The sequence below is a fragment of the Vicugna pacos genome, chromosome 1 (assembly GCF_048564905.1).
Source record: "Vicugna pacos chromosome 1, VicPac4, whole genome shotgun sequence".
In the NCBI taxonomy this organism is placed as follows: Eukaryota; Metazoa; Chordata; class Mammalia; order Artiodactyla; family Camelidae; genus Vicugna; species Vicugna pacos.
The window spans coordinates 121266701-121292046 of record NC_132987.1 but is presented as its reverse complement, the minus strand read 5'-3'; the positions used below and the strand labels follow the sequence as shown (position 1 = coordinate 121292046).

The 25346-nt window shown below is 47.9% G+C and overlaps 1 protein-coding gene across 2 annotated transcripts; it reads left to right on the top strand.

The window, feature by feature from the left end:
* The first annotated feature begins 234 nt into the window (after positions 1-234).
* Positions 235-19559, top strand: ZBTB21 (zinc finger and BTB domain containing 21). Of its 2 annotated transcripts, XM_072969635.1 has the most exons (3): positions 235-371; positions 12355-13955; positions 14556-19559. In XM_072969635.1, exons 2-3 carry the CDS (start codon positions 12368-12370, stop codon positions 15551-15553), a joined length of 2586 nt encoding a protein of 861 aa, XP_072825736.1. In that variant the 5' UTR covers positions 235-371; positions 12355-12367; the 3' UTR covers positions 15554-19559. The 2 variants fall into 2 exon arrangements, with proteins under 2 accessions (XP_072825736.1, XP_072825732.1); XM_072969631.1 differs by having other exon boundaries at positions 12355-19559.
* Positions 19560-25346: the final 5787 nt, after the last annotated feature.

Sequence of the window (25346 nt, the reverse complement as noted above, 5' to 3'; positions counted from 1 at the left end):
GCCCCGCCGGGCGCGTGTCTTCGCGGCGCTCTCCCCGCCGCCTCCTCTCCGGGCGGCCCACGGGCGGCGGCGGGAGGAGGAAACGGGCGGAAGGCGCGCGGCACGACGCGGCGGCGGCGCCCCGGCTCCCGTCAGGCCCGCCCTCGCCCGGCCCTCCGCGCCGCGCGCCTCCCTCGCCCCGCCCCCCGGCGCCTGGCAGCCAATCGCAGAGCCGCGCACGTGACGAGCGCTGCCTGCGATGACCTCATCCCTGGTGTGGGATGACGTCAAATTCAAGATGGATGGAATCACAGCGGCAGCGGCGGCTGCGGCGCGCGCGAGCCGAGTGTGAGCGGAAAGGGGCCCGGTGCCTGCCTCGGGGCTGAAGACCGGTGAGTAACTGTCACGCCCCTCGCCCCAGGAGAACTGCGGGGCTCCGTGGGAGGCCACAGCCTCCCCGCAAAACGCGGCCTTTCCTGACGTAACTCTGAGGTGATTTCTCTCCTCCTTTTTCTCCGCCAGCGGGTTGCGGGCTCCGAGTGCTTCTGCGCGTGCGCCGGGCGCGGCTCTCACCGAGCATGCCCCGGGCTCCCACGTAGCCGATCGTGCCTTCACACTGCGCATGCTCCTTGCCCGCACTTGGCCTCGCCCTCGCCACTGCGCACGCTCCGTCCCTCACTGGGCTTCCCTCGCCGGGCCAGGTGCCCCTGCGCGGAGCTGTTGGGGCGCCTTCCGGCCGCGGGCGCGTGCTCCGTCCCGGCCCGCGTGGAGATGTCCGCCGTTGCGCGGCAGTGTGCGCGGAAGCTGGGGGGCGGTGGGACCCCGCACCTGCCGCGGCCTGCGCCGCTGTCCCACCGCCCCTCGGGCCCCGCCTGGCGGCCGCCGGCACAACCAACCAATGACCAGAGTGGACTGCTTGCCCCGGGCCGGCCCTCCGCAGACCCCCGGGCGTGCCTTCCGCAAACCCCCGAGCGGACCCGCGTCCCCGACCCTCCGCCGCCCGCCGCAGGGCACAGTCTCTCCGCTGGCCCGCAAGCGCCTCTGCTGGAATGCGGAGGGCTCCCCACTCGAGAAAGCCCCAGTCCGAAATCTGCAGCCGGAGGCGGTGGGGTGGGGTGGGGTGGGGTGGGGTGCGTCGCGACCAGCCGCCCTGGAGACCCCAGCCCAAAGACCTCGGCTGGCCGGAGTCCCCATGGTGGTTTTCTCTTAATCACTCAGACCGCTTATCTGGAGCAGGTTCCCTAGACTACTACCAAAGAGCAAGCCTTTGACCGCAGGAGCGCCCCTCAGTCCTGGCCCTTAACCCGGTTGCTATGCACTCCAACCACCGGGCCGCGTGGTTCTGGAGGATGCCACTGTTGCAGCACGTATGGGGGTGGGGTGATTTTAGAGACATTCTCCAGCGCGATTGCCTGGCAGTGGGAGGTGGGAGAAGACATTAACCAGACCCCGCTCAGTATAGCAGCCTGGGGGGTCTTAGGGCAGGAGCTAACAGCCCCTCCTCACTTCTAGCAAATGAGGGCACCAACCTATTCAGCAGAGTCCAGCGATTGTTCATAACCATGACCCTGAGTCATCCACAAGGAACTAGCGTTGTATTCTGGTTCCTTGTTTGGAAGAAAGTAGGTTAATCCATTTATTTATTTATTTATTGGAATTTTTAAATTTTTTTTAAATGGAAGTATAGTCAGTTTACACTGTGTCAGTTTCTGGTGTACAGCACAATAAATACTTCAGTCGTATAGGAGCACGCATCCATTTTAGGAAGACTACCCGTGGACAGTTATTTTTTAAAACTTTTAATCTCTGATGCTTAGAGTAAATGTTTCATCCATCTTAATGACTAATAGTCATTACATTTAAATTTAAGTACTACACTACCCAAGTATTGATATTAAAAAGAGTAGAAATTTGGGGCATTGGTTTACTTTAAAATAATTCAATTTTTTTACATTAAAATGCTTACATTTAATGTTCTTCAAAAATAATCAAACCAGAGCTAATACTCAACTAAAAAATAAAATCAATTATCATATCCATGAGACAGATGATGCTTTGCTAAAAGTCAGTCTGCCGTTTACAGCAGGAGTATGGTGTGGCTTCCTCTGAAGTGACCTCTGTTGCTGGGTTCTGGACCATCACTCAGTTATCTCACTAGACCCATCTTCCAATGACTGGACACCTTGATTCATGGAGGATGCTGTCATTTGGCCTTGCCTTGGCATTTTGCATAATTGACATCTTAAGTCACCTTCTGCATCCTTTCTCATTTGTTACCTTAAATTAAGTATTATTTGAAGATCACAAATAGAAAGTTAAACTGAGGGAGTGCAATGACACGGGAATTCTCAGTTATAAAGCGGTTATCGTGGCTCCCAGAATGTACGTACATATATCATTGTAGGTGATTATCATCATGCACACCTGACATTAACTAAATCTCTAATTCATTCTTTTAGCACTGTTGAATGTATAGTGTGCTATCTGAAAGTTGGAAAGGATATAACCCCTGCTCTTGAGGAACTTTATGCCCTGTTTGTGGCAGGACATATTAGGCGTGTAACAAAAGAGGGGCTAATTTATTGAGAGAGTCTCTGGATGAGGGGGAGATGACTGGAGGAACAATTTTAGTTGGCCCCAAAGCCAATGGGGTTGAGACCAAACTCTAGAGCTGTGTACGAGCAAGGCTTGACAGGTGTGGTCACTGGCTAGAGGGAAGAGAAGAGGCTTCTAGTTTGGGAGGCCTGGTGGTTGGCAGCACACGAGCTAAGTAGGGAATATGTGAGGACAGGCAGGTGTGTGGGCAGAGGTAGGGATGGGGCATATGTACCGTCCTGGACAGGTAGGGTAGCCTGTGATGGAAGAGTCCCGAGGAGAAGTCTGAGCAGACAAACAGATTTGGGAGTCATCGACCAGTAGGATTTAAAGCCACAAGCACTCCTACAAAAAGAAAGCTGCCACCTGGTGAGTTCTGGGATGGATGCTGGAGCCGTACAGGTGAGCCAGTCCCGGCCTCGGCCTCAGTAATGAGTTCTCTCTTTGCCCAGTAGACGCCTGCCTGGCTTACGGTGACATTTCAGCTGGATCTTTCTGTAGAAGTTAGCCAAGTAGAAGAAAGGTGAGAAAGCTAGTTGGTGGAAATTGGGTGTGCAGGTCAGGAGTGTCCAGTATGGGTGAAGAGATAAGTTGCGATCAGAACATGAAGACCCTTGTATGCCGGTCTGTAGAGTTTGGGTTTTATCTCGGGAGTCATAGAAAAATCAACGCAGTATTCTAAAGGGCACTGAGTGATGGGACCAACTTTAGGAAAACAAATAAAAGGCACAACTTCCACTCCTGCATTTAACTAGAGTGTCAGAGTACAGGAAAGGCAACAGCTGTGTATTGTGTAAGATACCCTGTCGGGCATCGTGTCAAAAGATACTGAATAGATTCTTAGTTCTTAAATAAGTTACATTTCCACTGGGGGGACAAGCAGCTCACCCTGTGTGGCACTGAATAAACCTTGCACGTGGCGTCGCTCCGGGTAGTGCTGGGGTTGGAGGGGCTTTGCTCACTGTAAACTGCAGTGGTCAAGGAAGGCGTGCATGTTAGTTGGTAGGGCTGCTGGGACAGCACCACACCTGGGGGTGCAACAACAGAAGTGTGTTTCTCATAGTTCAGTTTTGGAGCCTAGGAGTCCAAGATGAAGGTTGTGGCAGGGTTGGTTTCTACTGAGGCCTCTCTGCATGGCTCATAGATGGTGGTCCTGCCTGACTTCACATGGCCCCTCTCTGTGTGTGTGTCCTCATTTCTGCATCTCGCAGGAGCACCAGTCATGTTGGATTAGGGCACCCCCTTGAGACTTCATTATAACTTAACTGTCTCTTCAAAGACCTGGTCTCCAGATACGCTGACATTCTGAGGTGTTGGGGCTTCAGCATATGAATTGTGGGGAACATGGTCTGGCCCACGACAGGCGGCTTCCTGGATGAAATGGACCTTGAGCTGAGCTTCGACAGATGAGTGATGTTCAGCTGAGTGGTGTCCGGTGGAGGAGGTGGAGGAGGCCCAGGACATTCCAGATTGGGTGGTGGAAGAGGCAGGTCCCACAGGCTGTGTCTTGGAGACCAAGCATCCGAGGCAGGAAGTCGCCACTGGGCGGTAACTGAGGGGAAGAAAAATTTACAAGTAGTTTGAAACCAGATTTTCAGAGCCTTGAAGTCCATGTTTTTAAAATGTTGCATTTTAACCTAATAGAGAAGTTGTTTTTATCATTTTATTTGTTTTTACTCAGGTCTTAGGTCTCAGCTAAAATGTCGTATTTCCTGGCCATCTTCTCCAAACCCTGGTTACGGCACCCAGTCATAGCACCCTGTTTATGGCACCCAGTCATAGCACCCTATTTATTTCCAGTATAGCTCTTAGCACAATCAGAAGTTACCTTTTTTTGTTTCCTTGTTCGTCATCTGATTTACCCCACTAGAAAGTGGGGGGCTTGTCTGTTCTGTGCACCCCTGTATTTCAGGTATGTCTAACTATGCCTTGCACATAATAGGAGCCCAATAAATAAATTGAATTAGTAATAGTAATACTGAATGTGTACATCCAATGAATGATCAAAGCTTCATTTTAGAAGGCTCAGTCTAGCAGCAGTGTTACAACAGATGGACTTGGAGAGCGTGATAGGAGGAGTGAATACCACTAGGAGATATGTTACTTAGCTCCTTTAATAACAAGAACAGAAACTGACAGGCCAGCTTGAATAGAAAAAAAATCTATTTTAAAGATACAGGGTTGCTTTTGAGGTTGAAGGAAAAAGCTGAAGAATTGGTCCAGGAAGGACAAAAACCAAGGAAACTGCAGAAATCTGTAGTGGGCCCTGCAGGCTGTGTTTCCAGGCCGCGGCCGAGATAAATCAGCTCCACTCACTGGCTGCCTTTGTTGTTGTTCTCAGCCCGTATTCCAGGTTCATAGTGGGCTTAGCTTTGGTTGTGTGCCCAGCCCTGAGCTAGGGGAGCACAGGGCATCAGACCACTCAGGGCAGCCGGGGGTAGGGGGTCCAGCAGGAGGGGGAACGGCTCCCGGGGCCAGAACAAAACAAGAGGCTGCTCTGTTCCCTGAGGTGTGCTCTGCCAGACACCCAGAGCGAGCACACACCCTTGGACCAAAATCCGGCCTTCTCTAGAGAGATTGGCCGAGTGCGAAATGGAGTCCGAGGGAGTGACATCACTTCTCCTGAAGGGTCAGATAAGTGAGGCCAGCTTTGAAATCTGAGGAGCTCTAGATGATGTCTGGATATCGGCATTGTCTCTGAGTGAGTGATGATAAGGCCTAAAGTCAGAGCCGACTTCCTGTCACCATCTAACGGTGACATCAGATGAGAGACTCAGGGCTAAGTCCAGGGGTTAGGGCTTGGGGTGAGCAGCGCGGTGCGTGTGTTTGTATTCCAAAGTCAAGTGTAGGTGTTTTGTTTTTCTAAGTGTTTGCTCTGTGTTATATGCATTCCTGCTTTTTCCCATTGTCACGGCCAGGACTGTACAAGCAGTCCCCAGCATTCTAAAGGACTGTGTGCCCAGAGTTCGGCCTCAGCTGAACGTTTCAGATGCAAAGAGACACTTCCCTTAGAGCTAGAAGTGAGGGCTTTGTGGGCTCCTCTTGGAGTGGACTTGATTGGTGATGCACCTTAGCTCTGCCACCAGCCTAAGTGCTAGTCTCCCAAACTCACAAGCTGGTGACGTTCTGGTCCCTCCCCATCTCTCTTCCTGGGCCCCTCATTCACCTCCTAGGGTCCTTTTAGCCAAGTGCATAGCTCTGCTTTGCTTTCTTCCATTTGTATCACCAGAATGTTCTGTATTCCAGAATTGCCTACCTTCCCTCTGTCTCCTTAAAAATCTTAACTTCCTGCAATTGGTTTAAAGAGGAAGTTGTTTGCACTGAATTAACTTGTACTAAGATACGAATTCCCTGCCCCTCTTAGCATTTGGTACCTGAGGAATTTGAGGTGATGGGATGAAATAATTTATTAGACTCCAGTTGTGAAAGGCTTTGTAGCCTTTGTAGGGAATTGGAACTTCAAGCCAGGGCAAGCCTTCTGGAGATGTTAAGCCCTGGCAATGTCAGATGCGTATTTCTGAGAAGGATCTGTAGCAGAATGGTGAAGAATGGAACCTTCAGTATTTTAATAGTCCAGGGAGCGATGTGTCCCACATCTTCCTGGATGTCCCCCCTCCCCCGTTCACTCATCTAACCTCCCATCCCACCCCACCCCGGGCCAAATTCACTGCTTCCTGAAATCAGTGTTCTCATAGCACTTTTTGTATCTTCCATTATACTTAATCTTACACGTCTCTCCTACCCTGGGAATGTGTGTCCCTGGACAAGAGGCCACCAGCCAGCTTACTCACCTCCCGTCACCACGTCTTCTTGTGATAGGAGCTTGTGGCAGCCCCCGGAGACATTCAGGAGAGGAGGAGGAGGAGGAAGTGAAGGGCTTGCCACACGGGAAACACTGTACATGCCAGGAGCTGGCAGACGTGTGGCATCTTTTGTTCTTCGTAAGAATTCTGTGTGGTGCGCAGCGCTAGCCCCACTGAACAGGTAAAGGAGACTAGTACCCAGTCTAGTGGTCTTTACCGGGTTACACACCTAGTAGGTGGCAGAGCCAGGATTTCAGACAGACTAATTTGAAAGTCTTTTCCATGGAGCTGTAGTGACTTCCATGAATTGTTAACCGTAAAGATTCTCCCATTTTGAAATATCAGGAAATAACATGACATAGAAACAATTCAAGCAATTTTGGGAGTTCGGAAAGGTATCTGTGTGCAGGGGTCCGAGTGGTAAACAAACCAGCCCCGTTTCAGAATCTGGTTTTCCTGGAGGATTTACTCAGCTTTTTCTGTGGTAAAGAGGCCTTCTCTTCCACGCCTACCCACTTTTCTTGTAAGAGCACCAGAGTTCTCCACCATGACAGAAGTGGTGGCAGGAGCTCCTGCAGTGAGGGGTGGAGGTGAGCAGCGGGAAAGGAGGGGATGGGGACGTGGTGACAGCAAGCATTTATACTGAGAGCCTTCAGATTTGTGGTGTGCTGTCGTCTGTCAGACAGGGGTCCTGCTTGTTCATAAGTAAGGCATACACGAGAGATCGGGTTTGAACCAGCAGATTTGGGGGGAGAAAGCACCTCCAGCACTAGAGCTGTCCTTATCTGAGTCTGAAGAACGGAAAAGCAGGCGGGTTTGAGAACTCAGTCGGTACATCCGCCAGCCACAGAGGGTTTTCTGGGCTATCTCCTGACATTCAGCAGTCATGACTTTTTCCCCTTTCTGCCTTCATTCTTAGTATATAGCATTTTATATTTTTAATGAAGTTGTTAAACTCAATAAACATACCTACTGTGTCATTAAACACAAAAGTCCAAAATGTTAATTTTTTGCAGCTTAACCAGGAAAGGGACCGTTGTTAAGTTTTGATGATTGAATTAAAAGATAAAAGCAAGCGTCTCTGGAAGGTGAGGAGGCTGGACAACTCTGCATGCTCCTGTGACCCCAGAGCCTAACCTAGAGCCCTTGTGCTGGGCTCCTGAGAGGACAGAGGGGGTCACTCTCCTCTGATAGCCCTTGGGGGGGCCTTACTTTTGCCCCCAGGACCCCCACGTCTCCCTCCCCTCCGCAGCCTCACCACCTGCCCTCCCCTACGTGTGTCCTTGCTCCAGCCAGGCCCTTGGTCTTATCTCTGCGCTGGACCCAGTGCTCCTGTCCTTGAAGTATCCTTCACCCTTCCTTCCTCACTCTTCCCACGTTTTCTGACTCCTGCTGGTTCAGGAAACTTCTTTCGTAGAATGCCTTCCTTGACCTTCCTCCAACCTGGATCCAGGGTCATCACCTGCACTCCCTCTGTAGCTCCGCACTCTACCACCCAGTGCTTTGGAGCGCGATGGGGGATGGACACAAGACGGAGGCCGTGAGGCGGGACCGTGCCGACGCCTCCCGTGTCTGGCCGGTTCTAGCACACGCTCGGCGGTGCCTGGCTGTGGGACGTGTGTAAGCGGTGACTAAGAGTCCAGGCTCTGGGGCCAGACGCCAGCCCCACTGTTAACGGGGTGACTTAGACTCTTGATCCCTCCGTTTCTGATGTAAAGCAGGGGTGATGGCAGTGCCTAGCACAGGTGTGTATGTGCGAATTAAAAGAGGAAACTAGAGGTGTGATGGTGTGAGGGCTAAGACTGTGGCCTCTGGAGCCAGATCACCTGGTGTGAATCCTGCTCTGCTTCTGATCATCTGTGTGACCTTGAGCAAGATGCTTCACCCTCTTTGCCTCAGTTTACTCAGCTGTAAAGTGGGGATAATAATAGTACTGCCTCCTAGCGTTGGTGTAAGTATTGAGTTGATGCATGAAGAGTGTCTGCAGTAGTATGTAGCACTCAAATATTCCTAGTATGAATGTCCAGGTGGTGTTTTGGGAGTGGAATGGAAGATCGATACTTGGAGTCATTCTGCACTGGTTGTCAGGGATTTGGACGTGCTCAATCAGTTTTTAAGCAGGCACTCTCACTGGTGACTCTAAATGGCGGTTATAGTCAAATGAATAGTTTTAAATTCCAAATAATATTCAGTGACACTGACTATTCCTTTTGCAACTCAGCTCTCAGTGACTTGTTTTTCCCTAATTCTCTGTTTTTGTTCAAGGAGTATAGAAGCCTGTGGTTTAGGGATTGGAAGCAGTTACTTAGCACAAAAATAGGGATCATGATTATTTGAAGAAAGCAAAAGAAGGAAACCTCTCTGAACAAGAAAGAAGTGAGAAAATGCTTTGGGGGCCTGTAGGGACAGGGAGTGGGTGGTGTGTGGATTAGTATTGCTTCCTGTCCAGGGTGGAAGGTCTCACCTGGTTTAGTCCTCAGAGTCCCTGAGCCTACAACTGTGATTTCAGGTTCCCTTGGTTTCTTAGTTTGGGTTCCCCGAAAGCAGACCCTGGTACAAGGATTCAGATGTCGATGTTTATTCGGGAAGTTACCCAAGAAGCACAAGGAAAGTTGCAGGGAAAGTGAAAGGAAAGGATGCCCACAAAGGGTACAGTAACGAATAGGTTCTTGCTCACATTTCGAGTATCTCAACTCAATTCCTGAAAAAATTCTGATCTGATTTTCCTGTCAAACTTCATCTCAAGTAAGGACCTCCTTCCAGCTCTGGCAGAAACCTTGGAGACATCCTTATCTCCTCACCTTACCCTCTGCAGTGAATCCATTGGAAATCCTAATGACTGTCTCTACCTCCATTGCTGCCACTCTGGTGCAGGCACCATCCTGTCTCACCTGCGTCACTGCAGTGGACTCCTAGCCGGTCCAGGCACCGTCCTGACTCACCTGCGTCACTGCTGTGGACTCACAGCTGATTTCTCAGCTTCTCATCCTTGCCCTGCTTGCTGTGGTCCATTCTCTGCAAAGAAGCCAGAGCGATCCTTTTGAAACAATTCAGGTTGTTGTCATTCTTCTGCTCAGAATCTTCTAATGGCTGCCCATTTCACTGCTGGTGAAAGGTGTAATTCTTCCAGGGTCCACCCAGTCCTGCACGGTGTCCCCTCAGCCTCTTTCAGTTTCACCATCCACAGCTCCCTCAGCTCTTTGCTCCAGCCCTGCGGTTACTTTGGCTCTTTCCTCTGCATGTAATGCTCCTCCCTCAGTGACCCTCCTGGCTCATCCCTGCGTCCTTCAGGCCTTCTCAGATGCTGTTTTTTTAAGTGAGTAGGTGAATGACATGTGAAGTTGCTGATATAATTTGTAGTGTGTTGTAGGTGCTGAATAAATGGAGCAATTATTGTTTCCTCTCATGATTCCCACAGTAACATTATTATCCCTGTTGTACAGTGAGGACAACTGAGGCTCAGAGGGTGGATTGCTCTGGAGCACTGACTCTCAGACTGTCCTGACTCTAACCCACAGGAAGGGATGTATTGTACAGTTGGCCCTCTGTATCCACAGGTTTCACATCCATGCATTCAGTCAACCGCAGATGGAAAAATACTCAAAAAAAAAAAAGGATCCAGAAAGTTCCAAAAAGCAAAACTTGAGTTTGCTGCTCACTGGCAACTATTTACATCATATTAGGTATTATAAGTAATCTAGAGGTGATTTAAAGTATACGGGAGGATGTTCCTAGGTTATATGCAAATACTCCACTATTTTTTATAAGGCACTTGAGTATCTATGGATTTTGGTATCTGCACGGTCCCAGGAACCAGTCCACCATGGACACTGAGGGACAGCTGTACATCTCAACCCAGTGCCCACTTACTTACATGTGTGGAAATGTATGCATATAACTGAAAAGACCAGAGAGTTTCACAAGATCATAGTCAGCCTTAACTACGTTTGAGATATTCTGACTTTTTCTACTCTGCCCTAGTCATTTTTTAATTGCTCATTTCAAACCACAAATTGATTTTAAGAAACCCTTTTAAAAAGTACTTGTCCAAGCTTTTGATTCTGCATCTGTTGCTTTTCCCAGTGGCACCATCGGAGCTAGCTTTCTCAAAAATTACTCGCACTAAAAATAGTGTTCAGGATGCTGAGTTGATGAGTGTAGCATTATAAGCTATTTCTCTGCTGGCCTCTGTAAATGATGAGAGGGGTTTCTTTGCGCATAAACAGATGTGTGATTACAAAGACAGTAGAGAAGGTTTAAGGGAGAGATTAAGATGGCTGACGAAAGGGAAAGGGAGGGAAGATACCCCCTTGAGGCGCTCAGCACTGACATGAACGGTGGCGGGGCAGGAGTGAGCAGAACCTCAGCGCAGGCTGACCAAGGCCGCTGCCTGTGGACGAGGCTCCAGGCTTCGTCCCTGGAGGCGAAGTCATGCCTCTGGGTCAGTTAAGTGACGTCAGCACCACAACGGAGAGCCCGCAGGGCATCGAAGCCTGTGGCTCTGGCAGTCACTCCAGGCAGTGGCCTGGCAAACTCTTCTCTGCAGGTTCTTGTGAAGAGTGCTGCTTGGAAGCCCGAGGGGAGCCTGCGGGCGTGCTGGGCACCATGTTCGGGGCATCTGCGGCCTGCCCTGAAGGATGGTAAAGCTGTCCAAGTGGTCTTACTCTGAATCCATTTTAATATTAAAAATAGATGTCATAGCTATTTTAAAGAGCAGATGGCACTGTAAGACCAAGCCGAAGAGATGAGGCTTTATGGTAGCAGCGGCCTAAGTAAAGGGTCAGATTCAGAGAGTGAAGCGTTGTCTCTGTGTGAAATGACTTCATCTCTTTCAGGAGCATGGCTCGGGTTATCTGGACCCTTTTTCTTTTATTCTGAGTTAAATATCTACTAATCCTGCTGTTTCAGAAAATTAATTGCACATTTGTCAAGTCCTTACTAGGTGTGAGATACAGGCTCATTTCATCTTTGTAACAGCCCTAAAGGACACACACCTGTTACCCATTTCAGGTGAGGGCCCTGCTCATTAGAGACGGGAGTCCTCCACAGGGGAGGAGCCAGCAGTTCAACCCCAGCATCCGGGCGGAGCCTGCACTCAGCCCCTAGGCCTTCATGTCTTACCTTTAGACTTGAAGAGAATTTCAGTGAAATTTCAAGCCATTATCCCTTAGTTTAGAATTAGGATAATTAAGCTTAGATCCAGGCTAAAGGTTCCATTGTGCTATTGTTGAAAGTGTAATTTGGTAAGAAAATAGTATTCAGATTGCAAGGTATTTAGCATAAAAAAGAAAACAAACTCTTATTCTTTAACATTTCTAATAGCTTTGTTAAACACTTTGATGCAGCAGTAATTAGCAAATGATTTCTCTCTTTCCAAATCCTTACCTATTGTTAAAGGTCCACCTGAGACCTCTGCATTATAGCCTATTGTTAATTCATGCTGTGTTTAATCATATCCAGTAATAAAACTGATTTCCTTTCAGAATTATGGACTCTAGGGGGTTCACTACTTTATGCTTACTCTCTGAGCTAATAAGGAATAGAATTAAACATCAAATGGATAAGAACGCTAAATAGTAAGCCCTGTTTTCAAATATTGCTTCTCTGCATACCTGCCAAGTTCTGGAAGCCTTTTGGATGGTATGAAAATGCCTTTAGTTACGGTCTTTTCTTTTTTCTTTTTTCTTTTTTAATTAATAGACTTTATATTTTTAGAGCAGTTTTAGATTCACAGCAGATAGTTACAGTCTTTAGTTCCCAAAATTCTTCCATTTTAATCATTGACGACCTACTTAAGCCATGAGACTGGTTTCTTTATATTTTCCGTGTTATTTAAATAAGATTGTTTATCCAGAAAGCTTTCCTCCGCCGCCGACAACCTGCTGCACATTGGCACCTTCGACGCCCCTGCCCTCGGGCCGCTCTCGGGGAGCGCTCCTCCCGCGTTGCTCACGGTGATCTCACGTTTGTCTTCCAGACGAGCGCGCGCCATGGAGGGACTCCTGCATTACATCAACCCGGCGCACGCCATCTCCCTCCTCAGCGCGCTCAACGAGGAGCGCCTCAAAGGGCAGCTGTGCGACGTGCTGCTGATCGTGGGGGACCAGAAGTTTCGTGCTCATAAAAACGTCTTGGCCGCCAGCAGTGAATACTTCCAGAGTTTATTCACAAATAAGGAGAACGAGACACAGACTGTATTCCAGCTTGACTTTTGTGAGCCAGATGCTTTTGACAATGTTTTGAACTACATCTATTCGTCATCTTTGTTTGTTGAGAAAAGCAGCCTTGCCGCCGTGCAAGAACTGGGCTACAGCCTTGGGATTTCCTTTCTGACTAACATCGCCTCCAAGAGCCCCCAGGCCCCCTTCCCCGCGTGTCCCAGCAGAAGGAAGGCGCTCGCGGAGGAGGATGAGAACAGCTCTCAGAAGAGGAGCGTCATAGTGTGCCAGGGCCGAAGCGAGGCGCAGGGAAAGCCCGTCAGCCAGGGGCAGCCCGACCTCAGCCACGCCTCCCGGCCCTTCCCGGGCCTCGCGGGCAAGGCGGGCGGCGGGAAGCCCCCCGGCCCGAAGCCCGCCGAGCCGCCGCACGGGCACGGCGCGGCGCTGCCTGACAAGAGCCGGCCGAAGGACGGCCCCGCGGGCCCGGCCCAGCCCCCGGAGCACGCCGGCTCTTCGGAGGAGCCGCCCCGCAGCGGCCCGGCCAAACGGACCGCGGCGCTGCCTCCCAAGCCTCTGCCGGACCGGGAGGCGCTGGACGATAAGCCGGCCGCCGGGGCGCCGCTCCCCAAAGGCAGAGCCATAGAGCTGGCCCTCAGGAGGCCGCGGCCGCCCGTCCTGTCTCTGCGGAGCTCGCCTGAGACGCCCTACCTGCTGAAGGAAACCAGCAAAGGGGGCGGCCCGGGCGAGGATCGGAACTTGCTGTATTACTCGAAGCTGGGGCTGGTGATCCCGTCCGGCGGGCCGGGCCCCGGGAACCAGAGCATCGACCGGAGCGGCCCGCTGGTGAAGAGCCTGCTGCGGCGGTCCCTGTCGATGGACAGCCAGGTTCCCGTGTACGCGCCCTCGGTAGACTTGAAGTCTCCCCTGGGACCCTCTTCGGTGGCCGGCGACGCAGCAGGGAACGCACTCGGTGCGTTATCTCAAAAGGCTTCGGTGAAAGAGTGCAACGAGAGGGTGGCCCCGGACGACCGGCCGGCCCCGCAGCCGCACCGCCTCCGGTCCTTCAGCGCCTCCCAGCCGGCCGCGCGGGAGGGCGCGCCCCCCGCCGTGGAGGTGCGGGTCAAGGCCGAGCCGCACAGCCCCCCCGAGCCCTCCGACATCATCCGTGTCACCGTGGGGGACGCCTCGGCCGCCTCTGCCGGCGCTAGGGACCTCGCTCTGAAGACAGAGGACGACCCAAAGGACATGAGCCGGCTCCCGGCGAAGAGGAGGTTCCAGGCGGACCGGAGGCTGCCGGTCAAGAAGCTGAGGGCGGACGAGCACGGGTCTCCGGGGCCGGAAGACCATTTTGAGGCAGGCGCCAGCCCCACTCTCCTCCAGGCCGACTTCCCAGATTCGGACTTGAATAGGGACGAATTTGGTGAGTTGGAGGGAACGAGACCAAACAAAAAATTTAAATGCAAACATTGCCTTAAGATCTTTAGATCCACAGCAGGTCTGCACCGGCACATTAACATGTACCATAACCCCGAAAAGCCCTACGCTTGCGACATCTGTCACAAGCGGTTTCACACCAACTTCAAAGTGTGGACACACTGTCAGACCCAGCACGGCATAGTGAAGAACCCGTCTCCAGCCTCTAGTTCACATGCCGTTTTGGATGAAAAATTCCAAAGAAAGCTGATTGACATAGTGAGGGAGCGAGAGATTAAGAAGGCCCTGATCATTAAGCTCAGGCGCGGGAAGCCTGGCTTCCAGGGCCAGACTAGTTCCCAAGCACAAGTCATCAAGAGGAACTTGCGATCCCGAGCCAAAGGAGCGTACATTTGTACGTACTGTGGAAAAGCCTATCGCTTCCTCTCTCAGTTCAAACAGCACATAAAGATGCACCCGGGAGAAAAGCCCCTTGGAGTAAACAGAGCCGCTAAGCCGAAGGAGCGCGCCGCTCCCGAGAGCCCCGTAGGGAGCTCGGAGGTTTACCAGTGCCGCCTCTGTAACGCTAAGCTCTCTTCTCTTCTAGAACAAGGGAACCACGAGCGCTTGTGCCGAAACGCCACCGTTTGCCCTTACTGCAGCCTTAGGTTTTTTTCGCCCGAGCTCAAGCACGAGCACGAGGGTAAGTGTGAGTACAAGAAGCTGACGTGCCTGGAGTGCATGCGCACTTTCAAGTCCTCCTTCAGCATCTGGCGGCACCAGGTGGAGGTGCACAACCAGAACACCATGGCGCCGGCCGAGGACCTCTCCCTGCCCGCGCTGGACCACAACGGCGAGGTGAGCGGCCCCGCCAGGCCCCAGGCCCAGGCCGAGCCCGGCAAAGCCAACCACGCGCCCGCCGCCAAGGACGACAACGCGTTCAGCGACTGCTCGGAGCAAGTCAACTTCGACTCGGAGGACTCCTCCTGCCTCCCCGAAGACCTCAGCCTCTCCAGGCAGCTGAAGATCCAGGTCAAAGAGGAGCCGGTGGAGGAGGCTGAGGAGGAGGCGGCGCCCGAGGCCAGCGCCGCCCCCAAGGAGGCGGCCCCCGGCCAGGACTCCGGCCTGTGGCCCTGCGAGAAATGCGGCAAGACGTTCCCCGCGCACAAGCAGCTGGAGCGGCACCAGGAGCTCCTGTGCTCCGTGAAGCCCTTCATCTGCCACGTGTGCAACAAAGCTTTTCGCACCAACTTTCGGCTCTGGAGTCACTTCCAGTCCCACATGTCTCAGGCCGCGGAGGACCCAGCGCACAAGGACTCTGAGCTGTGCCCCGTCCCCACCAACTCCCCGTCGCCGCCCCCGCTGCCCCCGCCCCCGCCGCTGCCCAAGATCCAGCCCCTGGAGCCCGACAGCCCGACCGGCCTGTCCGAAAACCCCGCTCCCGCCACCGAGAAACTGTTTGTGCCCCAGGAATCGGACACGCTCTTTTACCACGCACCCCCCCTCTCCGCCATCACGTTTAAGAGGCAGTTTATGTGCAAACTTTGCCACAGAACATTCAAGACGGCGTTTAGTCTCTGGAGTCATGAACAAACCCACAATTAGAAGACCGTCCCCCCTCACCCGTTAGGAGCTGGGAGCCGGTCTCCAGATTTCAGCCCGAATTGTGAACTGTGTCATAAGAAACAAAATATTTTTGAAAAAGAATAATAAAAGTAGGAAATTGTTATGCTTGAATATGTTTGCGGTAAACTGATATTAATTTGTAATGTCCTTACTCAACCTAGAAAAAAACTAAAAAATATTGTGCTTCTGGACCTTACAGTCACAGGATGATTTGACTTCATTGATGTTGAAATTTGTTCTTGGTTGTTTGCATGGTTCCTCACTCCATGGTGTCAGTATAATCTTTTACTTGAGGTGGTTTGTTTTTTCCACTGGTTTGCAATTAGAGAAACACTGTGACAGTGTTTCTTCTTTTAATTATATTAAGACAACACCTAAGTTCTAGTTAAATCTTAGCCATGTTCTTAAGTCAAACATGTCAGAACGAAGTGGAGTAGTTTGCAGTATTGATTAAAATCTTAAGAGTCCTTCAGCAATAAAAAAAAAGTGATAAACCTCAACTTTAATAAGTTATCCTGACACTTGATAAAAATAAATATTTGGTATTTTGTGGTCATGTAGAACTCTTTTTTTTGGTATGAAAATTGTGAGAAATTTAAATCAGCAATAGTAATACTTAGATTTTTATAAAATAACAAAAAACTGGCTCTTGAGTCATTTCTTATAATTAGTGACGGAAGACTTGGGGAATGAAAACAGTAAGATTTCCGGAAGCCCCTGTACGTCAGTTTCCAAATCCCCGGCAGCGGCGGGCTCCCTGGGCACAGTGGTCTAGGCTCTGAATTCATACCAGCACTGAAGGGCTGTGCGTGTTTGCTCCCCCAAGTCTGTGCTGTCCCAGATTGAAAATCTGAGTGTACTGGGGGCAAAATACAAAGGTAGCACATGGCACTAATAACAACATTAGTGTAACAAGGTTGGGATGAAGATTTACATAGCGCCCAGGCCCCCCTAGAGTGAGTACAGCTGCTCTGAATCCCAAAGTACCTTTTGCTTCCTGGGACTTGAAGCAGAGGGAGAAACCACACTGCGTTCTCCACATGCTCTTCAAGAACAGTATTTACGGTAATCAGTTTTCCTGCCTTCTTTGCCCTGTGATTTCTGTAGAATTTTTTGGAATTTATCGTGATAGAACGTTCGCAGTGAAACCATTCTGCTTTAAGTCGTTGCTGAATATTTCATACATATGTATTAAAGCACTCTCAAGGGTCCAAAAGTCATTTTTGCTATTTATTTTGTCCCATAGGGTCTGGGTTTCTTTTTTTACCTGTTTTGTGTAGGTTGTAATTCAAAGCCTTTCAGTAGGTGTAATCCAAAGTTCAGTGGGGTGTTTCAAAAGGAAAAAAAAAATCACTGCACTGGTAGGGAGGTTAGATACGTAAAGTAGAAATACTGCCGAAGCCCCTAACTCCTTTTAAGGCCGTGATGGAGTAAGCCTCCAAGTTTACTGAATTCTTTTTTTTTTCTCGCAAGCTATTTCAAATAACAAAGTCAACTCCTGTGACTAAGAAATACTCTGCTGCATACGTGGATCGGCACTGTGGCAGGAAGCACCCTGTCCTCACCCACACGGCCCCGCGCTCCAGACAGGTGGTAGGAAAGGTACTCTCACTTTCTTGTCGAAACACAAGCATTCTTACACATTTCTAATTGGCTTAGAAATCTTGCCTTTTATTCTTTCATTTGGAAACTATCAGAAGTCCCCAGATGTTCGTGTGGTCCTCTTTTTGTTCTTAAATTTGATGGAAAAAGTAAAATTAAGTTGCAGTTGTCAATGATTACCATCTTTACATTTTCTTGAAGAAATCTATGCATTTTAAAGACAAAACTAAAGCATATGATTTTATGTGAATTCTTACTCTGAACACCCTGGGAGCTGTCACTTCAGAATACAGTTTCCTTCAGAGTGGTCATTACTTATTAGTAATTCCATGATACGCAGGATGCTGGCACTGTAAATTCAGCATCCCAGGAACTGAACCTTTATGCTACATTTTTGAAGATTTTTAATAACATTAATTAGTACAGAAAGTATTTTTGATCTAAATATAGGCTCTGCATATCTGTTAGATTTTAAAAATTGCCAGTGTTTTGTCTTGTTCACATTTTTGTCTAGGCAAGGAACATAAGATTTCAAATAAAGTTTTGAACCAAAAACATTTATAATGCAGTTCTGGTTTTTCTATTACTTTTTATACTGTACCTTAAAAGCATTAAGCTGAAAGAGTTTATTTTGGTGGTCAAAAAAATATGCTTCCACTCATTCAACTATTTTAAATGTTAAGATGTAAACTATGAAATAATGAAAGACATGTTAATTACTTCGTTCAGTAAACAGGTTTTTTTAAGAATGTTTATCTCAGCCAGTGGGCAAATACTTGGCTTAAGACAGGTTGGTCTTTTCTTGCTGAAACGTATTAGCTAGTAAAGATATTCTTGAAAATGTTTTTTTCTGATTGTAATTAATTTTTGAAAATGTAGAAAGGTCATTATTCCTTGTAAGTATTCAGGGTGCCTGCTTTTTTATGCAGTTGTGGAAAGAATGTCAGATGTTTTAATATATTCTTTGTTAACCTGAAAACTTGCTGTTGAATCCTTTCCTTCGTGGGGGAGGGAGGAACACCACGAAAAGTGTGTGTTTTTCAAAGTAAGCAATGGAAGTAACAGTGTGCATTTTTATAGTAATATTTAAATTAATATTAGAGGTAATAGAACATTCACCTTAAAGCTAGTTACGGTTAGTATATACGTTTACAATTTTGTTAAAATATTCAACTCACAATTTGATAGTGATGCTGTTTGCATTTGTGGGGAGATGGATGCGATTTTGGTTTTCTGTTTTAGAACGGATCATCATAGCCTTCTCTTAAAAAATAAGTCCCAGCGCCTAATCGGTGAGCATCTACACCCACTGGTGCTGAGAGTAGAAACCAAGACAGGATTAACATATGCCCTTTGGTGGAGGTGAGAGATGTCTTCAGGCCAACTGGGCGGTCGGGTGAGGAGGAGACGGGTGGGCTGATCCAAGTCGGCCTATGTTCCCTCAGACTGTGTGTGTGTGTGTGTGTGTGTGTGTGTGTGTATGTGTGTGCGCACGCGCGTATGTGCTACCGGATTCTTGAACTTCAGCAAGTAAAATTACCTTAATTTTCTTACTACAAAAATACTTAGATGTCATTCATAACCTGTTTCTTTATAAATTGCACTAATTAATACTGGAATATTATGAGTCAGCTTCCCCACTTCTGATGTCTCATTGATGTTTTTTGCAATAATTGTGAAAAGCATTATTGATGTAAATAATGCTAATACGTATTCTTTAATAAGTTCTTTAACACTGGCTTTTTTTTTAAGATTTACAAATTGGTTTTTCCCTTGTGGCTTTAGCACTTTAAGATTGGCGTTTGCGTAGTTCTTGGCCTGCCGCTCAGGGCTTCCCGGTGTGTGCCCTAGCCTGCCGCCTTGCCACGTGACTGGGGAGAACCTCAACGGTCCGTGTTTAGATTCTGGAGGAGAGGAAAATGAGTCAATGTCAGGTTTTTTTCAAAATTCCATGTAGAGAGTCATTTGGGAACCAAAGTATTTTACTGTAAATCTTTAAAATAATTGAATTTTAGTCATTTAGCAGTGCTGCCCAGATTTTCTACAAAATTACACTTGGTTAATACTGATTTTCAAAAGGTGATAATTTCCTGTTGACATTAATCCAACGCTGTTTCAGAATTTTCGTTGAATAAATGCTTACTGCTAAAAGAAAAACAAATGTGGTTTTATAATTGTATTTTGTTGTTATATGCCTTAGCACAGAAATCACTGTTCAATTTTATTTAGGAATAAGCTTTTTTGGACTAAAAATTCATAGTAAAATAGGACTTCTATCTGATGTTAATCCATTGCTTATTTGTATCCAATTGTCTGTTTACTTTGCTTAAATCTTGACTAAGATTGATTGGAGTCAATAAATTTGTACTGTATTTTGTTTTGAGTCGTGGTCTCATTGGTATGTTTTGAACCTTAGTGATACAAGTTGCACTAAAGCTTAAGTCATTTGAGTCCCATAAATATGTGGTAACTAAAACCCCGTAAGCAGCAGTCTGCCTGGCCACCTTTTTCTGTTCAGAGTAGTGGTTTTTCAAATGATCGTGGGGTAAATGCATAAAAGGAAGAGTTTAGCACCCTGGTTGACATTTCAGCATAGCAATCGATGCAGTAGCTTTGTTCATAATTTAAGGGATTCCACGTTGCAGCATCTGTTTTCATTCCAATGAGATGCTTCCAAAACACTGAGCTGTGTTGACTTGCGTGACATTAGCTTCCCCTATAGGGTGAAGAGCAGAGCTGAGGGCGTGTCAGATTGCCACCGAGGGCTGGCTGGACGCAGGGGAGGGAGAGGGGACACACTGGGTGACGGTGCCAGTTCCTCCACCTGCGCGTGCCCTAACCCCTTCCGGTGGTTTTGTTTTCCTTGCCTGATATCCCAAACTAGCCTTTCTTGGGAGCCTCTGGCTAGAAGTTTCTTGAACAAGGCACTGGGAATAAATGGTTGAATCTTTATTTTAATCTACTTTAGCCCTGCTGTTCAATTTGCCACCAAATACTGTTTTGCTTTAAAAACTGAGGTTTGCCCTTTGTTCTTAGTAATGACAGGCTTTCTGAGGTTTGGGCTTGTTGCAGCCCTGCTGGCAGCCTCCTCGGTCTTAGGCACACACTCAAGACAGTAAACTCTGTGGTGGCAAAGCCATGTGTCCCAACATGTAATACTTTCCCAGCTGGGGGCCAAATCTTGGCTTTATGAACATGAAAGTTGAGTGGCAGGTATTCCTCATACAAGGCGGATCTCTGGAGAAAATGTTTCCCCTCGTTGTCATAGAAGCACTTTAAAAATAAAGCCTGGTGCAGCCCTGCTGTGGCGTGAACTGGGCTGTCAGAGCTGGCTGTCAGCCCCCATCCTCCGCAGCAGGGTCCTCACAGCCATGCCTGCCTGCTTGTCACCCAGCTGAAGGTCTTAGGTCCCATTTGCTGCGGTTGGCATCACTTCCTCCAGGAAATACCTCCCCACCTCTAGCTACCCGCTCCTCACTCCAGCCATTGCCCTCCTGAGTGTCCCCCGAAACCCCAACACAGCCCTTCCTACTGTCCCCTTACTGTCTACCCCCTGACCCACACACAGTTTGTGCCACGAGACTGGGAGGGGCCCGAGGGCAGGGGCTGTTACGTGTCTCTGTCTTTGCAGGACCGGACCAGGGAAGGGGCCTATTAAGTGTCTGACAAATAAATACAGCAAAAAAATAAAGTCCTGAAAAAGACCAGAAACAACCAGACCTTTTTTTTTTTTTTAGGAAATGTTAGAAGAAAACTTCCTGAATATTTCTGCACATAATCCCCAGATTTTGATTCAGCTACTCAATAAGAGACCCCCAAGTGTATTTTAATTTTTAAACGGTTCTCCGGAAGCCCAAGCAGGAAGGGAAACGTTCGAACAGCAGGCATCAGGTAGACGAGCCCCTTCAGCTTTGTAGATGCACTACCCTCGTGCTGCTGGGCTGGCTTTGTGAGGTGGGGCGGGGCGGGGGGGTCCCAGCACAGCCGCAGCGCCCGTCAGTCACGCCGGCGAGGCCGGCTGCCTGGGCCGGCGGCTCGGCGGACCTCGGAGAGCTGCAGCTCGTGGGCAGCTGTCACTAGGGTCGTCGGGACAGCAGGCGCCGCTGCTCACGTGTGTCTGCGGTTTTGTAAAGGAGTAGCATGCTTGTTTCCCTCCCATCTTGTGTTTTTCACTTTCCCTTCCTGCCGCATGCAGACAGTCCCGTATTCTCTGGTCTCCCTCGATCTGAAATATTCCTCAGCCTGTCTGACTCCTACGGCCTTGATAACTTTGAAGATGGGGGGCCAGTCGCCTTGATTTCCTCAACCGGAGTTTGTCTGGTGTTTTCTCAGGACGAGACTATGTTACGTATTTTTGAACCAGAGTAGCACAGAGGCTGTGCTCTTTCCACTTCAGCCTATGGGTGGCACACGACTCCTGTGTGTCCTGTTACCGACGGTATTAATTTTAATCCTTTGACTGAGCTCTTTCCTGCCAGGCTTCTTCACTATGTTTCCCCCCTTTGTAGTTAATAAATGTTTTGCAGGGAGACATTTTGAGACTCTGTAAAAGTCCATTCCTCATCACACTTTTACCCACTAATTTTAGCATCTGTTGATGTTTCTGTGTCTTGCCTGAATTATTTTCTATGGTTGTTGCCAAATGGAGATTTTCTCAAACCTCCATTCTTTCTTCATTTATTTGCGGGCTTTTGACTGCAAGAAAAAAAAATGTTCTGTTACTCTCGTTAAGTTATTTACTTGCTTATGTGTTGAGGGTCGTGGATTCCTGTTCTATTCAATGGTTTATGATCAGTCGCTGTCATTTTCTTTTATTCTGATGCTCAGATTATTCTAGGTTTAGCTAATGGGAACTTCACACTGGCTTCTCTGACTCTGGCATGTCCCCTTTATACTTGCTTTCTGACTCATCAAGATGTTCCAGACCCCTCTCACTCCTTCCAGGCCAGACCCCCCAAACAAGCCATTTCTCTAAGGAATCTGATCCCTTTTAGTGGACAGTGGTGTTTGGAGACCAGGAACTGGGCACTAAGTGTGCTTGCTGATACTAACTATAGTGTGGGTGCTCCCAGGCCCTTCATCGGATGGACTTCGAGGGAAAAAATACACACAAACTTACACATGCATCTGGATTTATTTCTGAATCTTCTGGACCTATGGACATGTTCAGGAATCTGTGAGTTCACACTCACAGCTTCAGTTCCAATCCAACTTCACACGGCCTATTCCACGGCTGCCCTCTCTGACAGTGAGGCTCCCACTCCCTCTGTCTCCCTGCACTCAGCCAGCCTCCTGCCCGCTTGGGCCTGCCTTCCACACTCAGCTAATTGCCCACAGTGTGGGGAGCTATCTAGTGGCTTTTAACAAAGGAGAGATGGCTGGAGGAACAAAGGAGGGAAGGAGCAAGGAAAGGAGGGAGGGAGAGAGGGAGGACTATAATTGTCTCCTCGTCTCTTTTTCCTTTCAGTTCTATCCATTTTGTATCACGTAGTTTAACACTGATACTAGGTGCATAAATGTACAGGTTGATCAATTGACTCCTTTATCATTTTTTAAATGGCTTCTTTATCTACTGTGAAGCCTACTTCATTTGTATTACTATAACTACTCCAGCTTTCTTTTGACTAATTTTAGCATTGTATATATGTTCCATTCTTCTGCTTGTAACCTGTTTGTGTCATTGTATTTAAAGTGTGTCTCTTGTCGGCAGTGTGTATTCGGCACTGATTTTTTAAATCCAATCTGACATTCTCTGTCTTTTACTCTAATGTCTTTCGATCATTTACGTTTAACATAATTACTGATATAGTTGTATTTAAATCTACCATCTTATTGTCTACTTGCTACTTATTTCACCTATTCTGTGTCCCCTGTTTTCTCTTTTTCTTTCTTTTTTTGTATTAACTGAATTTTTAATGATTTCACTAGTAATTTTTATGATTTCATTTATCATCTTGGCTTATCAGCTACAGCTTTGTTTCATTATTTTAGTGGCTGCTTTTGGTCTGCGGTATACTTTATCATGGTCTGCCCTCAGTAACACCATGCCACCACACGGGTGATACGAGAATTGACAGTTTACAGTTCTCCATCTTTGTGCCATGGTTGTCATACGCTTCACATCTGTGTATGGTGTAAGCCCCACAATACATTGTCATTATTTTTGCTATAATAGTCAATTAAATTTTTAAAGGAATTTAATTAATAAGAAACTAAGTCCTTTTATTTACCCATGTACGTTTCCACTCCTGGCACTCTTCACTTCACCTGCAGATCCGAGTTTCTAGACGGAATCGTTGTCCTTCTGCCTGAAGGACATTAATGCTGGCATATCTTGTGAAGGTCTACTGGTGCTGAATCACTTCGGCTTGTGCATGTCTAGAGAAGTCTTTATTTTGCCAATTTTGAAAGATAGTTTTGCTGAGTATAGAACTCTAGAATGGATAGCTATTTCCTGCAGTACTTTAAAGATGTTGCTTCACTGTTTCTACCTTGAATTATTTCCTATAAGAAACCTGCCATCCTTATCTTAGTTCCCCTAAACATAATGTATCATTTTTGCTTTTAAGTTTTTCTCTTTATTAGCAGATTTATGAATCTGATTGTGATGCACCATGGTGTACTTTTATGGTGTGTGTGTGTTCCTGTGTGTGTGTGTGTGTCCATGCACATGGAGGCTCATTTAATTTCTTGGATGTTTAAGTTTATAGTTTTTAATCAGATTTGGAAATTTTTCAGCCCTTATTTCTTTAAATATTTTTTTCTTTCTTCTCTCTCCTTCAGGACTCCAATTACACACTTACTAGGCCATTTGAAATTGTCCCAGAGATCACCGTTGCTTTATTAAAATTTTCCCTTTTGTTCTCTCTGTTTCATTTTGGATGGTTTCTAATGTTATGCTTATAGTTTACCAGCTTTTTTTTTCCCTGCAACATCTAATCTGCTATTAACCATCTGGTGTAGTTTTCATCTCTAGAAATTTGATTTGGATCTTATTTATATCTTGTATGTCTCTACTTAACATGTTTGATCTTTCCTCTTGCTTCTTGAACATATGGAATACAGTTAAAGCAACTTTTTTTTATGTCCTTCTATACTAATTCTATCATCTGTTCCATTTCTGGCTTAGTTTTGATTTACTTCTTTTTCTCCCCATTCTGGGTACCGGTTTTCTGCCCTTGGCGTATCTGGTAATTTTTGTCAGATGGTAGACATTGTGAATTTCACCTTTTCGGGTGCCGAGTGTTTTTCTATTCCTATAAATATTCTAGAGCTTTGTTTGGGGGACATAATTAACTTGGAAACTGCTCTATCTTTTTAGGTTTTGTTTTTAAACTGCGTTAAGTGGGATCAGAGCAGAATTTAATCTAGGGCTGATTTTGCTCCACTACTGAGGCAAACACACTCCTTCTACCCAGTGTCCCCTGAATTATTTAAAGTGCTGTGAGCTCCAGGGTTGTTGCCTCTTGTTCATTCAGGTGGCTCTCTTCCTGGCCTCGGAAGTTTCCTCATATGCGTGTGCTGATCAGTACTTGCCTGAGGAATCATGAGGCCTCCGTCTGAGCAGCTTTCTCCCCTCTGCCGCTCTCCCCTCAGAACCCTAGCCCCACGTCTCCCCTGGCCTCCTGGCTCCAGCGCCTCAATCACTTTTTCATACGCTTTTTTAGGAATCCACTTGTTTCAAGCCAGATGGCAAATGCAGTCTCCATTACCCCATCTCGGTCAGAAGGGACACTGAGACTAGTTGCTTTATTATCAGTAGGGCAGCTGGCACGTCCTAAAGCTCTGAGCACTGCACGTCTGCGGATGCTACACCAAAAACCTGCCTGCGGAAAATTCTTCCAAATGCCAAGCAGCTCATAAGTGAAAGAACTCAATAGGGGTTTTCTCCAACTTGACCAAAAAAATCACATATGCATCTCCATAAATCCAAACTAAACTGCCCTCTCCTCAGCTCACTGTCCTTCAGGTCAGTCTCCAAAAGTGTATGTTCATCTCAACATCAACCACTGTGGAAGGAGCTATGGTGGAGGGGATGTCAGCATGGGCATGGAAACAGACAGCCCTCGCGCTCAGCGTGTGCTTGGTCACACTTCCCTGCAACGCGGCACAGGAGGGTAGTTTATGAGTGGCCTGCACAGTGAGGGCCCTGGGGCCTAGCTTCATCAGC

What these genes read in the sequence shown, in the direction of transcription:
- ZBTB21 (XM_072969631.1), top strand. Translation starts at nt 12,368, where the DNA reads ATGGAGGGACTCCTGCATTACATCAACCCGGCGCACGCCATCTCCCTC.